We start from the raw sequence: 14755 nt of genomic DNA on the forward strand, positions 1-14755 counted from the left end.
CTTAGGTAGATTTGAAATACAATGAAATTGCGAAGCGGAGTTGTTATTTGCTAAGTCATTGCCTGATACAGTTTTCAGTGTCTTGTGTAATAAAGTTCAAGCCTTAAATGATCAATGAGGCCATCCTAAAATAAATCCTATCTGCCTTTGAGATGAAATCCTTAAGACACTTGACAGTAATCATTTCCTCACATACTCATCACTGAACCAAGCTAGACAGATTTAGCTTGTGCAAGCTACACAAATCTGAGATTTCAGGATGCATTTGGGAGGAGAAGAGCATTCTGTAACTGGTGAATGTCTATATAAGCTCAATACAGAACTGAATGTAATTGAAGTCAACTACTGGATGCTGGTAAATAAGCTTCTGTGATGATGATTTCTTTGTTTTCTCCCCTCTTTTAAACTCTACAAACGCTGTCAAACCTTTTTTAGCTAGGAAGCTCATTAAATTTAAGCTCTTCAAGTTTGTGACATACTGTAATTGTGTTAATATAAGGTTTATTCTTCCTTTCTGTGCATTGAACACTAGGAAAGTCTTTAGCTACATAGAAATTTCCTCTTTCTCTTGTCTTATCCCCCAGAACACAGAATCACATAAAATAAAACTGAAATGGACCATGAGAGGTTATTTAATCCTTTCCACTTCCAGCATCCCAAGACAAAATCAGTGACATCTATGTGAGTCTTGACAGTAGCTTGTTTAACCTGTAATTAAAGGTCTGCAGTGATGGTTGCTCCTCAGGCAATCTCTTCCAGTGCTTCACTGTGTTTAAATTAAAAAAGCTTTTCCTAACATAAATTCTAACACTTTCTCGCTGTAATTTTTGCCCATTACTTCTTGTGCTTTTTGGTATAGGTGCGAAGAACAGATTTCCTTTCTGCTTTGTAGCAGACTTTTTGTATTTGAACACTGTTATAATATCTCTGGTTATTCTCATTCCTTTGCTCATAACTTTTTCCAGTTGCCTCACTCCTTGCTTGAAGTGCAATTCTCCAAACTGAACATGGTCTCCAGCAGAGTACAGCAGTGTCTCCTCCTATGTCTCCATGCATTTCAGAATGCTTCATTCAGTACACCCAATGAAAGGTTTTCTGTGTGTAGCTCTTAAGTGTTTCTTCTGTCTTTTTTCACCTCTGCATTATGCAGGCTTAGAGCAGAATATAAATCCTCATTGCTTTATATGGATGAATATTTGTGAAATACTGGCATATCTCCTTTACGCCCTTCTTATATCCAGAGACGTGTCCAAGGTGCAAGTTGCTTTTCAGAGTTAGCATAAGGTATGCCTGTGTCTATGACCTGTGCACTAGTAAGGGGCATTGTAGCTGGCTGTCTTGGCTTCCCTGTCCTGCAGCTTTTATTTTTCTCTATTACTAGGCCCAATAGCAGTAGCAAAACATGAAGCAAGACAGAAGTTTAAGTTTGTGAACCTGAATTCACAGTGAAATGCCTTAAGTGCTTTGCTGTGACACAAAGTTGAACTCTGCTACTGTCAAATGTTACTTACTTTTTCCATCAAATTATTAGCAAAATATCAGCTATTTTTTAGGAACAGACTGAGAAATTTAGTTTCTCAGAGCATTTCTTTAGCATTAGCACTAAAGATGAAATCTCTTCTTGTCTTCACCTACAGCTTTTTGCTAATGGGCACTTATGCAAAACCAGTTCCATGACCTCAAGTTGGCCACTGTGAAGTGATGAACATACTTTCAAAAATACTGAGTTTATGTGGCTTTCTCACAATTGCTTAGAAAATCTGTGTAAAAGTGTTATGTTCAGAAATCCAGATATTACACCTTATTTCCTGTGATTCCTTTCTTCACTTATTGCAGAACTTGAAGTTGCTGTAGCAGGGAAAGAAGAGGACTTGATATGTACACCACAAAAGAGCATTTATCCTTAAATTATAGTCCATGCTACAGCTGATTCCACTTAATCTTACTGCTGCCTGTACTGTGCCTTTTCAGTAGATGAGGAAATTACTTTAGTGTTTGAGGCTAACAGAATCCTTCAGCTGCATTTCTTTTGCGACTATAATGGTTTCTTCCTCCTATATACGGTCATGCCTTTTTTCACAAATAAATGTATGTAATTTCTAATGCTCCCATCATGGTTGTCTGGTGATGCAGTTGTGGGGTGTGCTGTTCCCTTTGAAATCAAGATTTTCTTCAACAGTAGACCAAATGAATTAGCTGTCAGTGTGCCCCAGCATGGAGGATGCAGCAATCTACCCATGTGAAAAAACAAATTCTGTCCTTACTGCTACCTGTTAAAAGGAAGGGATCTAAGGAGTAGGTAATTTCACAACCCTGCTTTTCTGTAGTTTTAATGATGCAGTGCAACACCAGCAAGGCTGTAGAGTACTTTGCATTTTAGTCACTTACCAGTATTCATAGCTAACCCAAGAAGCAGCAGGCTTAGTATATGGAAAAATGTATTGTACAGCTCTAGACACATATTAGAACTCTTCAATAAACAGCTTTTAAGCAACTTTCCCTCCCCCTAAAGTTTGGAATCTCTCTCATTCATATATTTGGTCATAATGCCTGAAATTATCTCTTATTTTAAAAAGGCATAGATAGAACAGTTTGGTCTTTATCTTGATATGTTCCAAGGTGGATATGCAGCAAGGTGGACCTTGATCTGCCTTAGTCTGTTTAAGCTTGCTCTCAGATACCCTGTGAATGATTTTGGTCAGCGTTAACTCTGTAGTAACTGTGAACACACTCTGATGTCCTGAATTCTCATGAGAAGTAGGGGCTTACTTTTTAGCTTAAAGGATGGTTCAGTTATGACTACAGTGAAGTACAGGGTCTTGTGTCTTCAGCATTTGTTAAAGAAACATTCTCACTAGACCAATTGAAATTCCACCCTGCCTTTTTCAGACTTTTTATACTGGCACCTTGAATCGTTTCCTTTCTCTTCCTTTATATCCTACTTCAGCGAATGCTCCTCTGTATTTTCTTTAAGTCTTCTAAAACTAAATCCATCTTTTCCTCTTATGGAGGTTTCCACAAAAGTTGAGATTAATACAAACCTATAATTGACTTATAAGGTGGGCAAAAATTTATAGGAAAGCTTTAAATAGTTCTGCCTTAATTTTTAAGCATTCTACTCACTGTATTCCTGTTTTTACCTTGGTGAGCACATGTTCTTTGTTAAACATAATTCAGATGAAATGTAGGATAGCATTACTTTGGTCAACATTGCAAAAGTCATATTCGAGTCTTGTTTGCTGTGTTGTTTTTTTGGACAGGTAAATTAAGTTCTTCAGTGTGATGAATGGTGATTGTATTTGTTTATTACCTGAACATCAGATATGTTTAGATTAGGTATGCACAATTCACATGCAGTTCTTTAAATAAGCATATCAGCTTTAGCTTGCTATTACTGAAGCCCTGAATTGCTGCATACATAGACTGTCCCTAACACAAATGCTCTTAGCTGGTGTGTTTGTTCCTGCTTGCTGGTCAGGGCAGGCTAGAAACGCATAGTTCTGGTAAAACAGCTGATAAACTGTGATTTATTAAACTGCAGGAACTCATCTGGTTCAGTGAAGGTACCTTTAAGGAAGTGTTAGGCTGTAAGCTGAATGTCTTGCAGTTAGCCCTTCTGAGAGGTGATACTGGCAGTTGGTGAATTGGGGTAGCCCATGACAGATAAAAGCAATTGGTGATGCACAGGATGAAGTAGGTAATCAATTGGGCTGAAATTTGGAGGTGTTCTTCCTAGCTAGCTAAACTTATGAAGCTTTCAGGTTACTGCCCTTTTTAATGATGGTCATCTAATTTGCCAGGCCACCAATGGCCATTCTCCTCTGGAGCATGCCTGTAACCAGCCTGCACAACTGCCCCCCCCTCGCCGTGTTTCTTGCTTAATATCACCAACTTGGAGAGGAATTTTTATATTGGCCACCGGCAAGTCTAGCACATAATTTTTTTCTCACTTGTTGCTCCCTCTCTATCTGCATCTTTGCTTGATTGCAGAGACATGCTTTTCATCCCTGTGAAAAGGCATCTGATTAGGGCTCTCATTAACCCGTGGGTGAAGCTTCTTGTAAGTGTAGCCGGAGAAATTCCTTGAATGCTTCAGAATTGCAAAGTTGCCATTTTTAAGATAGCTCAAAACTAGATTGCCAATTTGGTTTAGCTCAGCTTAAAACAAACTCTTCTTTCTCAGCAGATTCAACGGAAACCTAATTTACAGTATATCTTTTTATCTCTCAAAATGTCTTGGATGCCATGGAATCCTGCTGCCGATTATTGGAGACTGTGTGTATCTGTACTATTCTGTCCCTGACTATCCATCTGTACTGGTCCAGTTCATTAAGCAAATGCATTGAGCAGTCAAAATATTCTTGTTAAAGTGATTTTAGAAGCAATCCTCATGGAAGAGGAAAAACTGTTGTCATTGTTCTAATGTAATTTTTGGAATATAAAGCAATTTTAAGATTGGGAACATGAGGGTTACTTTTTCAATGCTCTGTGTCTAGCTTTTGCTAGTCATTTTCTCCTTTTTGTTTTCTACCTTCCTTTCTAGAATCACTGCAAAGTAGATGTGTGTGTCTGTACCAGGAATCATCTTCTTGACTCCCTTCTGCCTCTTGACCTTCTCCGATATATATATTGGATAAACTCTATTTAAACAGGCACGATTAGCTTTGTTCAGAAAGCCATCTGATAAAAATGGACATATTTGTGGACACTGTTTTCACTGCTTTGCTTACTTCTAAGCTGTTGTGGAAGCCACAGCCCAGAGTGGCACTAGAAGACTATGTCCTAGTGAGGGACAACTCTCAGAGTCAGTTATGGCCTTGTTTAGAGTTAGAGGTGTGATTTTCAATCACTATTTTGGTATATCATGAAGAGCACTGAAGTTAATTCAGAGATTGCTGGAGAAGGGCGACTACAAGGTAGGCAATGTTATGCAGGTGATAGGTACAACTATGGGCAGATAGATTCCTCAGTGAAAACATGAAAATATTTCTTCTCTGGCTTGCAGCAGGTGACAGTGACTCTCTAAAGAAGTTCTTGAAGCTCATATATTTAGAATTACAGAATCAAGATTTCGTCCTAGCTTTCTTAGGTGCCTTCATTTTTAATGCAAGGTAGGATCACACACGTTATAAAGCCTTACTGAAAGCATTGGTGGCAAGCCAGTCCAGAATTGTCACGAGCATCTTCTCCTTTTCCAGGCAGTTTTAACATTTGAGAAGGATGTGTTTCATCTAGCTTGGAAAACTGCACTGAAGCATCTGCTGATTTCATTAAAATACAAAGATTCATAGGTTATGAGGCCAGAAAGAGCCATTATGATAATTTAGGCTGATTTGCTGCATAATTAATTCCTGTCTCGCTATGTCTTTTAGGGAAAACAAGATACCATTTTAATTTAAAGTTTGCCAGTAGCAGAGAACACACCGTAACCTGTAGTAAATTATTTCGATAGCAAATTACCCTCATGTAAAAATAAGTCATAATATTTTAAAATGTGAGTTTCTCAAACTTCAGTTTCTAGCCCCTGGATCCCATTATTCCTTTGTCACATGGATTGAAGAGCTCTCTATTGCCAAATTCCATTTTCTGCACAGGTACTCATAGATTGTAATCGAATAACCCTTTAACCTCTACCTATTAAGCAGACTGAATTTGAATGTTCTTCACTATGGGACATGCATTCCAGTCATTTAATTGTATTCCCTTTTCTCATTCTTGAACCTTCAGTTTAACAATTGAACTGCAGCTATAAGTAGCTGCCTTCACATTTCATTGCTCAAGCTAGAGATGATTTGCCTCTCTATTCCTGCTCAGGATTCACTTTGGGTGTACACCCAGGGATTATTTTTATCCTTATGTTTATAGTGCTGATAGTTATGGTTTATACATCTTGATGTCCAAATGTGGCTGTTAACAGTATCTCAAGCGAGCTATGTGAACACTTGTACTTTTTTCTTAAATACAGGTGCTTAAAATTTCTCAAGCTAGGTTATGGTTGATTTTGTTTGTTTGTTTGTTTGTTTTTTGGTTTGGCTTTTTTTTTGTTTTTAAAGAAAATAATGTAGATGACAAACACTTGAATCATAAAGATTCTTATTGGGGTGGATTTGTTTCTTTGAAAAGACTGAATTCAGAACTCTTGCATCTATTCAACACCCTTTCTCCTCTCTTCTCCAAGTCTTCCTTTGTGCTTGTTTCTCAGTCCTTTCTTTCAAACTTGCTCTTAGATCCTCCATTGTTAGTGACTTTCTGGGTTGCAAATAGCTCCATGTAATTTTCTCTATGTCCTTTAAAAGTCTTCTGTCTCAGGGATTCTCCAGCTGTGGTACTGGTCTGACTAGTGAAACAAAAGGCAGCCTGCAGCAAACCCCAAATAAATCCAGAAGGAGATCCTCTTTGTTTTCCCAGAAGAGACAGGAATTGTTACTCAAGTCAAATACTTGAAAGGGGGAGATGTCGCCTGGATGTGACTTATCTGAGAGTTGGAAGTTGCTCATATGTGTGATCATACTCCTTCTGCCAGCAACCTGCAAAAGTTGCTGAAAGAAGATCACTGAGTGATAGCTAGATACAACCCAGCACTAGTCATCAGTTGTATCTAGGGTATTGTGCTAGATACCTGCCCCTCTCGTAGGGTATTATGCTAGATATCTGCTCCTCTCACAGGGGGAAAGGTTGGGTCAAGATACACTTTAGAGGAGTGTTGGTTTGAGCAACTGTTAGTAGTATCCTGTAAGGGCAGTTTTCTTGTTAGAACCACTGAAGTCCTAGTTCATTCAGGCCAGGCATTCTCCTGAATGCCAGAATGACTCCATACTGGGTGAAATAAAAATTGCAGTGCTGTGCCAAAGTCATGCCAGTTAAGAAGTCCCGTATATTTGTTCTGGCAGAAGGACTCTGTTCACAGGAACCCATTTCCAATTGCCCTGTTTCCCAGGCTCTCCTTGCAGTGGGAAAAAGGGTAGATTGTGGACAACCTGCAGCACACTTAGATTCACGAAGAACAAGAGAAAAGCCTTAGCAGGCCTGAAGAACAGTCAGTCCATTTCTCCAGTTGTCTCCCTCCAGTAGTGGCAGGTGCAAGTGATATTTAGGGAGGGCCTGTGAGCATGGCCACTGTCGGTGGTGCATTCCCCTTAGAGCCTGATGATGCCCTTTGCTTCCACGACTTCCTGTGGCAGCAAGTTCCAGAAGTTCAGTGCACTCTCTGTAAATAAGTACTTCTAAAAATCCACTTTTAAACTGATAACTTACAAGCTTCAGAGAGTGCATCCAGTTCTGATTGCTGGGTTTGGCAAAGAGCAGTTCTATGTTAACCTTCTTCCTCTTCTGTACACTCCGGTCATTTTTTTTCTCAGTCCTCTCCAGATATAAGAGCCCTGGCCTTTTCAGGCTATCCTCATAAAGCATCCTCTTAATTGTTCTATTTATTTTCCTCTATATCTTCAGCTTCTCTCTTTCTTTGAGATGCAGACATAGAACTGCATTCAGTGCTCGGAACCAGCGTCTGGCTGAGGTACATCTCATCTGTCAAGAGAAGAAGGCTGTAATGCACAGCCTTGCTGAGTCACTGAAAGGAGGTGTATGGTGTGTCTTGTGAGAGCATTTGACATGCCTAATCTGCAAAATGGGACTAGTAGAGTCTCACAAATTGAAAAAAACATTTTATTCCTGTTGTAAATACTAACAGACTCGATGTTTTCAAAGTCTGTGTGAGGCAGGGTGCTTTATTGGGAAGTGGAGCAAAACAATCTATTGTGGGTCAATGCTGTCCTCTGCTGGGAGGAACTACAGCTTTGTGCCATGACTCCAAATGGGAATTAGCAGCTGGATTCTCCTCTCACTCTGATGTAGGGTGTATTGCCTTTGCAACAAGAAAATCTGAAGCTGTGCTGGCTGCACTGGGGAAATTTTCCTTTAAGAGCTTAGTGAAAGCTGGAAATTTTTTGCTTGCTACAAAATGTGTTGAATTGTAATTTCGTTTAGTTTTCATCCTGAGGTCACCTACTTTAGAAGCTTATCCCTCATTCTCTCTTTCATGTTTACTGCACACTTATTTCTCTGACTTTCCTGTCCTATTGGTAGAAATAACAGTATACTTCTCCTTTCCCTTCTCTTTTCATAGCAAATTACTGACAGCTCATCTTGCTAGCATTCTGGAAGCAGAAATCCAATGTATGTGCGTGTGTATGCTGTAATAAAGTATTTTAAAATAATAGCTTTATAGAAGAAGTCAGAGTCTTCACTAGTGTTGCAGAACAGGAATTCAATAAAAATTGAATTCTAGTTGCAGAAATGCTTTGGTTTCCTGTATGTGCCAGCTCTGGGTTTAGGAAGCATGGAGGGTGGTCGAGAGGAACGACAGTTCACAAATATTTCAGTTTTGTGCCTTCTTCAGTCCCTGCCTCTGTGAGAACAGCATGGGGCAGGAGGAAGTCCTCTTTGCAAGGAATTAATTCTGTACTTGTGAGAAAGACAAGGGCAGGAGGTCTGGACTCCTGAGCTGGTTGTCCATGCTCAGGAGTGCTTGCCTGTTTGGGGCTCTTCCCTTGGCTGACTTCTATCCATGTAGCATCTCAGAGTCCAGACCTCTGGTCCTTAACCCAGAGAGAGTAAGAGTCCAGGCAGTGAATATGTACAGACTTTTATGTATTACCACAGAGAGCATAGGTTTCTTGAAGCAAGGTAAGCTATGCAGATATCTCCATAGCAAGTTTGCCTGTAATGATCTAAGATTTCTTGGTCTGTTTATTTTTTTTTCTTGTAGCTCTTTAGGAGCCACAGGGCAATCACCAACAGTTCACAGCAACTTGCTTAGATTTTTTTGCATATATCTCTCCTAGTATTTAAGTGGGCTTATAGGAATAATAGAGAAATGACAGTGGTGGTACAGGATTTCCTGCTGTGGATAGCAGAGATGGACATGGAGGCTACAGTTGGTTATGTATTTTGTATGGGATTTATGCTAATGTAGCAGCGTGATACCAGACACACGCTGTATTTTATGTACAAAAGCTTTTACAGCAGAGTGGGCCTGTGGTAGAGTTAATTGTTTTCACTGTCCTTCAGTTAAATGTTCTCTTCTGTCTGCTTATCTGATCTATAGTCATCAAAAACTACCCATTGCTGTCCTTTCTATACACACTCCTGGCTGTGCGCTCTCCCTCTGTCATCATGTCAGACTCTTGCATGGTCTCCTTTCTGCTCCCCACTGCCTTTTGGGAAAAGTTTATCTCCCATGGCTGAAAGTAATTGGGGTATTCGTATTGCATGCAGGATTGATGTATGATACTTTTTCTTATGTCTGGCAGGTTGTTTATAAGAATAATGACATTCGTCTGGAGCTGTCTCGTTTGGCACGGATTGGTGATACTAAGATGAAGATCTATGGGGAAGTGAAATTCATATGTGAGAATGTGGCTACTCTGGATCCCATCAGCTTTGAGACACCTGAGGCCTACATTAGTCTGCCTAAATGGAATACCAAGAGGATGGGCTCCATCTCATTTGATTTCCGAACCACCGAACCCAATGGACTGATCCTTTTCACCCATGGCAAGCCTCAGGAAAGGAAAGATGCCAGGAGCCAGAAAAATACAAAGGTAGACTTCTTTGCAGTTGAGCTTCTAGATGGGAACCTCTACTTGTTGCTGGACATGGGCTCTGGGACCATTAAAGTCAAGGCCACCCAGAAGAAAGCCAATGATGGAGAGTGGTATCATGTGGATATTCAACGAGATGGAAGATCAGGTAGAGTCATGACTTTTTCTCAAGTAGATTCATCTTTCAGTTCAAGACCGAGGGCTGTGTATTAATTCTGAGAACCTTCAAAACCTGTTAGATACGAGTCATCTTCTGATGCAAACATCTTGTGATGTTTATCCAGCAAAACAAAGATGTGAATGGCTAGGTTTTCATTAAATGTTTAGTATAAACTTTGGATAGCATACCACAGAGGCAATCTGTTAATATTTTACTCACAATATTCAGGTATTTCTGGACCTGTCTTTGCAGTTATAGTGATGACTTCGTTGTAGGCCACAGTAATGTTAAAGATCCTTCAGCCTGATTATTATTCAATTCTTAGTTTGAGAAGTTCTCACTGATCTACTCTGGGTTTTTGTTCAAAAATAAACTTAATAAAAACTAATGGAAAACTTATTGCTGTGACCTAATATTACCATTTTCTCCTGGATCTTGTGTCTTTAAAGAGCAGGGGTTTGGGATCTTGTCATGAGGAAAATAAGAGTAATGGGCACAACCAGGGACAAAATTGTGGTGACAAATCAACATTTTAATCCTGTTCTGTTTTCTTTAGTATCTTGTAGGTTTCCATTAGGTTTCTTTATTCTTTTGGATGCCAAATTCTAGTCTTAATATCTGAGTCAACATTCAGTGGATGTTGTTTGTTTCCTCACAGCTTCTATTTTTCAAAAATGTGTTTTATTTTTAATAGTATACCTAGCATGCAATTACCAAGAGGTATTTTGTTTGTTTCTAGTGCTAGGTATCTAACCCAGAGCTAACCTACTCATGATGTACTGTAAAATTTTGTAAAGAAACAAAATGATCAAATACTGTAACTTCATCTTGAGAATATGTGAACAATTGTATTTGTATTCTTACCGAACCCCTGGGATCTCAAAGCCTGGCTGTATGTCCCTTCAAAGGAAATTTTACTTGCATTTGCAAGTGCTTTTGGAGTTTGTCTGGTGATCTCCACATGATAGCTTTCGGTCCCTAATTTTATGTTTCCAGTTGCTGACTGCCATCAGTAGAGAGAACACAGTACTAGAATTTGCCTCCCTTGAGTTTTCAGAAGAGCTGACTTTTAGATACCATGCAAAGCCTAGCTGTTTGAACAGGTCTTTGCCTGAAGCTAGTCTTTGATGATGTGAGGAATTTCTTTGTATTTGACATAATGCTCTACTAGGACTTAATATGTGTGATTTTATGTTGCTATCTCCTGAAGACATCGATAGGAACATTTTATAAAGGAAGCCATAAATAAATAAATGGAGCTTTGATTTCTTCAGAATTGCTAAAATTTAATTAACTTCCAAGGATAAGCTCAATTAATTGCATTCAGTACTGCCTTCAGTTTTGCTTGCTCACTTGGGGACTGTCTGGTCCCTTGAGAGGAAGCTGCAGAAGGAGAAGAAACAAAAATGACACAAAGCTCCATTTAAGTTTGTAGAAACCTAGGAACAGGGACATACGTTCATTTGGACTAAGAGGCTGTGACAAACCGCATGGCTGCTTGGTGGATGAGACTGTAGGAATGACTTAGCTGCTGCTTGGTAGGGAGATTTGTGATGTTCTGGGCACTGATGAGAAATAACAGGTTTTGAATTAAAAGCACTTTGCTCAACAAAAATGAACACTCCTGTACGTTTTTTGTCTTTTTTTTTCTTTTTAAATTGCATTTTCTGCTAACAAAAAGTGATGTGTTTATGGTCCTAGTGACTGATGTCATCTCCCCAGAAAACCATGATACTGGCATTGATTTCTTCACACCATACTTTAGCAAGCATCAACAACTCTTATCCAGTGTTACTCTTGGTGGGTGTGGAAGGAAGTTCGGGATCTCTTTATTTTTAGTCCTTGGCGTTCCTCCCACATGTGTACCAGAGAACAGTTACACCTTAGAGATTATTTTTCTTTAAATGTGATGCCTGTCATCTAGAAACTGAACTGAAATAATGAACTTACTTAATGTAGGTGACAAAACAGCCATTTGTGTTTAATGAGCTAGTGACCTCTAGGTTCTAATTCTCATTACTAAAGCAGCCAGGCCTTTATTAGGTGTCATCTCTCCCCTTCTTCCCATTTCTATAACAGTCCAAACCTTCAGGTTCTGCTGAGCTTGGTGAAATAGCCTGAAAATCTAAATACCCGCTACTGCAATGTACCAAGGCAGGAGTGCAAATGCTGGGGAAGCCTGGCAGTCATGCTCAAATAACCCCTGGCATCAATAGTCCCCTTAGGCTTTGTGTACGCTTTGGTCTGTTCTTTCTCTCTACTCTGACAGAAGCAGACAGCGTAGACATGCACACCTAGTTTACTGTAACCTTTTGTCCTTGAGGAAAGCTCCTACAAAATCTGTGGACACCTGGCAGATTACAGAGCACACCGTTTTCAGCTGGTCATTGGCTGCCAAACACACATGGTGTCCCTCCCACCCAGACACTAAAAATCTACAGGGAGATTTGGTTGGGGGTTGCATCAATGCACTGGTTTGTATACCGGTTTTGCCTTCAGTAACTGGTGTCTTCTGGTCTGTTCTTTAGCCCTGCACTAAGTGCCTAAGGGACTGGAAAGGAGATGGCTAGATGCTTCTAATTTCTCATTATGGGATTTGATCTACCTAAACAGAGTTGGGAACACTGGATTTCGAAAAATGAATGAAAAAGGGATGTCAGCTCATGTGACTAATCCTTCCTAGGGTCAGCTCAGAATTTGTCTATCTCAGGAGCTTGATCTTAGAAGTGCTATGCATCTGAGCTAGTACCATCTCCTTACAGGAATAGCTGCAGGGTACAAAACACTGGCAGAAAGTTTATGCTGCTGGCTAGGTTATTTTACTTCATTTCATCATCATCATCATCTCTCTCCAGGTTTTACACTTTTCCTTGGTATCCAGGATTTCTTCTCTTTTGGGAGCTTCTTTACGTGTTTGCAGGTCGTGCTTGCTTTACACATAAGTAGCAGCTCTCTGGAGCTCAGCCCTCCAATATTTTGGACTGTTCTAGTCTTTTGAGTAATATGTAGTTCACATGCTGCTTTTGAGGAGTACCAGCAGAGATGCTGGAATGGGGGCTCTGATCCTGTGGCTTTGTGACATGCTGCTTTTATGACTGTAGGTGTATTGTCACATCTTCTCTTTTTTTACTTTGTAAAAGGGAAAATATCTGTGGTGCTGCAGCTTGTTTTTCAAAATGATTCATCAAATAACTGTGGCTCTCTCTGAGCCTTTAATTTGTGCCTTGGTTGCTTTTGGCACTTTGCTGCCTCTGACATTATTCCTAAATTATTACTGAACATCACACATGAAATACCTTGTGTCTCTGTTGTACATGTTGTTATTTGGGAAGACACGTATTACAACTGAAGAAAAAGCATGTACATGACTGTGCTTTCTCACAGAGAAACAAAATAGAACTAACTCTATTAATTAAACTCTCCCACCTTATTGTAGGGGTGTATGATAAAAATGCTGTGATGTGAAATTAATCTTAAAGCTTGGATAGCTGTCTCCAAGGACAGATATCTTAATAACAAGTCAGTTGGATGTGATGATTTATAGCCAGAGAGAGTGAACTTCTGATTCTTAGCTGCATGTGTGGTAGGCAGATGTCCCTATCACAAAAGCTGCTGAATGTTCTTCTGAAGACTACAGTGCTCTGGGGTGTGAGACCTGCATTATGTTCCCTGTTTTGCTTTGGATGAGCTGTCTGACTTTAAACCAGTCACTTCATTTGTCTGCATCTGTTTCCTGTGTTGTAATTACATTTCCGTATAGTATGTTCTAATTGTTTTATGTGTTGGGACAATTTCTTGAAATATAGAAGAACGTCCTCAGTGCATTGTGCCCACATCTTGCTTGAAACATATGGAAGCTACTAGTTATAATAATAACTGTTTTCCAGAGTCTTTCTCTACCTCAGGAGAACCAGAGTTCTCCTTTGTCTTTCTCTACCTCAGTTTTTCTGTTTCTAAAATGGAAGTTAGAATACATAATTTCCTTTGTAAAACCAAAGAATAATTTATTTTGGAACAAACTTTTAGAGATTTCTAGTCCAAACTCTGCTGAAATCGAGGCTTTCTTCTGGGCTGAGTCCAGTTGTGTTTTAAATGCCTTCAGTATGATTATTCCACAACCTCTCTAAGGTTTCTGTTCTGCTGTTTGACAACCCTCATGGTGAAAAATGTTCCTTTCTCAGGAGTTGGAGTTTCCCTTGCTGCAACCTGTGATCAGTCTCTTGTTACTGCAGGTGCACACAGCTGACTCGTGTCCAAATTGTTGTCCACCACATCCCCAAGTCCTTTTCTGCAGAGCTGCTCCTTAGCCAGCTGGTTCCCAACCTGTACTTACATGTGAGGTTGTTCTACCCCAACCTTAGAACTTAGTATTTATTGTGGATTTATATCAAACATTTCTATCAGTCTCTTTTTCCACCTTGTAAAGGTTTTTCTGAATTGTAGCCTTTGTTTTCTCTGCATCAGCCATTCTCCCCAGTTTTGATGGGGATGCTTGATGAGGGTCTGCTTCGTTCCATCATCCAGGTCCAGTTTTGGAGGTACTGATGAAGTATTTTCTGGAAGAGCTATGTAATGTCAGTTAATACATGTTTACTTATCTTTTATTCTCTCCATTCCTGATACCATCAAAATCCTTTATGTTCTCAGTAGGTCTTTGCTTTGTTGGATGGATACCACTGAATAATGCTCAGCTTTTTGCACATTATTATTTGGCATTGAATCGTTATGCTTGTGACCTTATAATGCAAGTTGGGATAGAGACATGATGATCAGTCACTGTGTAGAAGAATTCATGGCCTCTGGCTCGAGAGGAAATGGAGCTGTGTGGTATGTGGAAGAGACTGTCTCTGTTAGGAGTGCATTTGGGTAGGGAGGAATCTTCACTTTTCTGCACTGAAACATAAACCTTACTCAGTTACTGGGAAAAAAAAAAAAAGAACTAGACTGAGTGCATAAGTGAAAGTGGTGATGTCTCCTTATCCTCTTCATTTAG

The 14755-nt window shown here is 39.7% G+C and overlaps 1 protein-coding gene across 27 annotated transcripts in view; it reads left to right on the plus strand.

Annotated features, from left to right (window-relative positions):
• The window catches only part of NRXN3 (neurexin 3), a 1029877-nt gene that overhangs the window by 309081 nt on the left and 706041 nt on the right, over positions 1–14755 (plus strand). For all 27 annotated transcript variants that reach the window (XR_009727556.1, XR_009727557.1, XM_061367479.1 and 24 more), the window contains one exon: positions 9312–9750. Coding sequence is in view for 25 of the 27 variants with exons in the window: in XM_061367479.1 (XP_061223463.1) it covers positions 9312–9750 (439 nt within the window). In the remaining 2 variants the exon portion in view is untranslated. The remainder of the gene's footprint in view (positions 1–9311; positions 9751–14755) is intronic.

This window comes from Neopsephotus bourkii, unplaced genomic scaffold (assembly GCF_033783945.1).
Source record: "Neopsephotus bourkii isolate Nb327-2 ecotype Australia unplaced genomic scaffold, CSIRO-AGI_Nbou_v1 NB_1376, whole genome shotgun sequence".
Taxonomy (NCBI): domain Eukaryota; kingdom Metazoa; phylum Chordata; class Aves; order Psittaciformes; family Psittacidae; genus Neopsephotus; species Neopsephotus bourkii.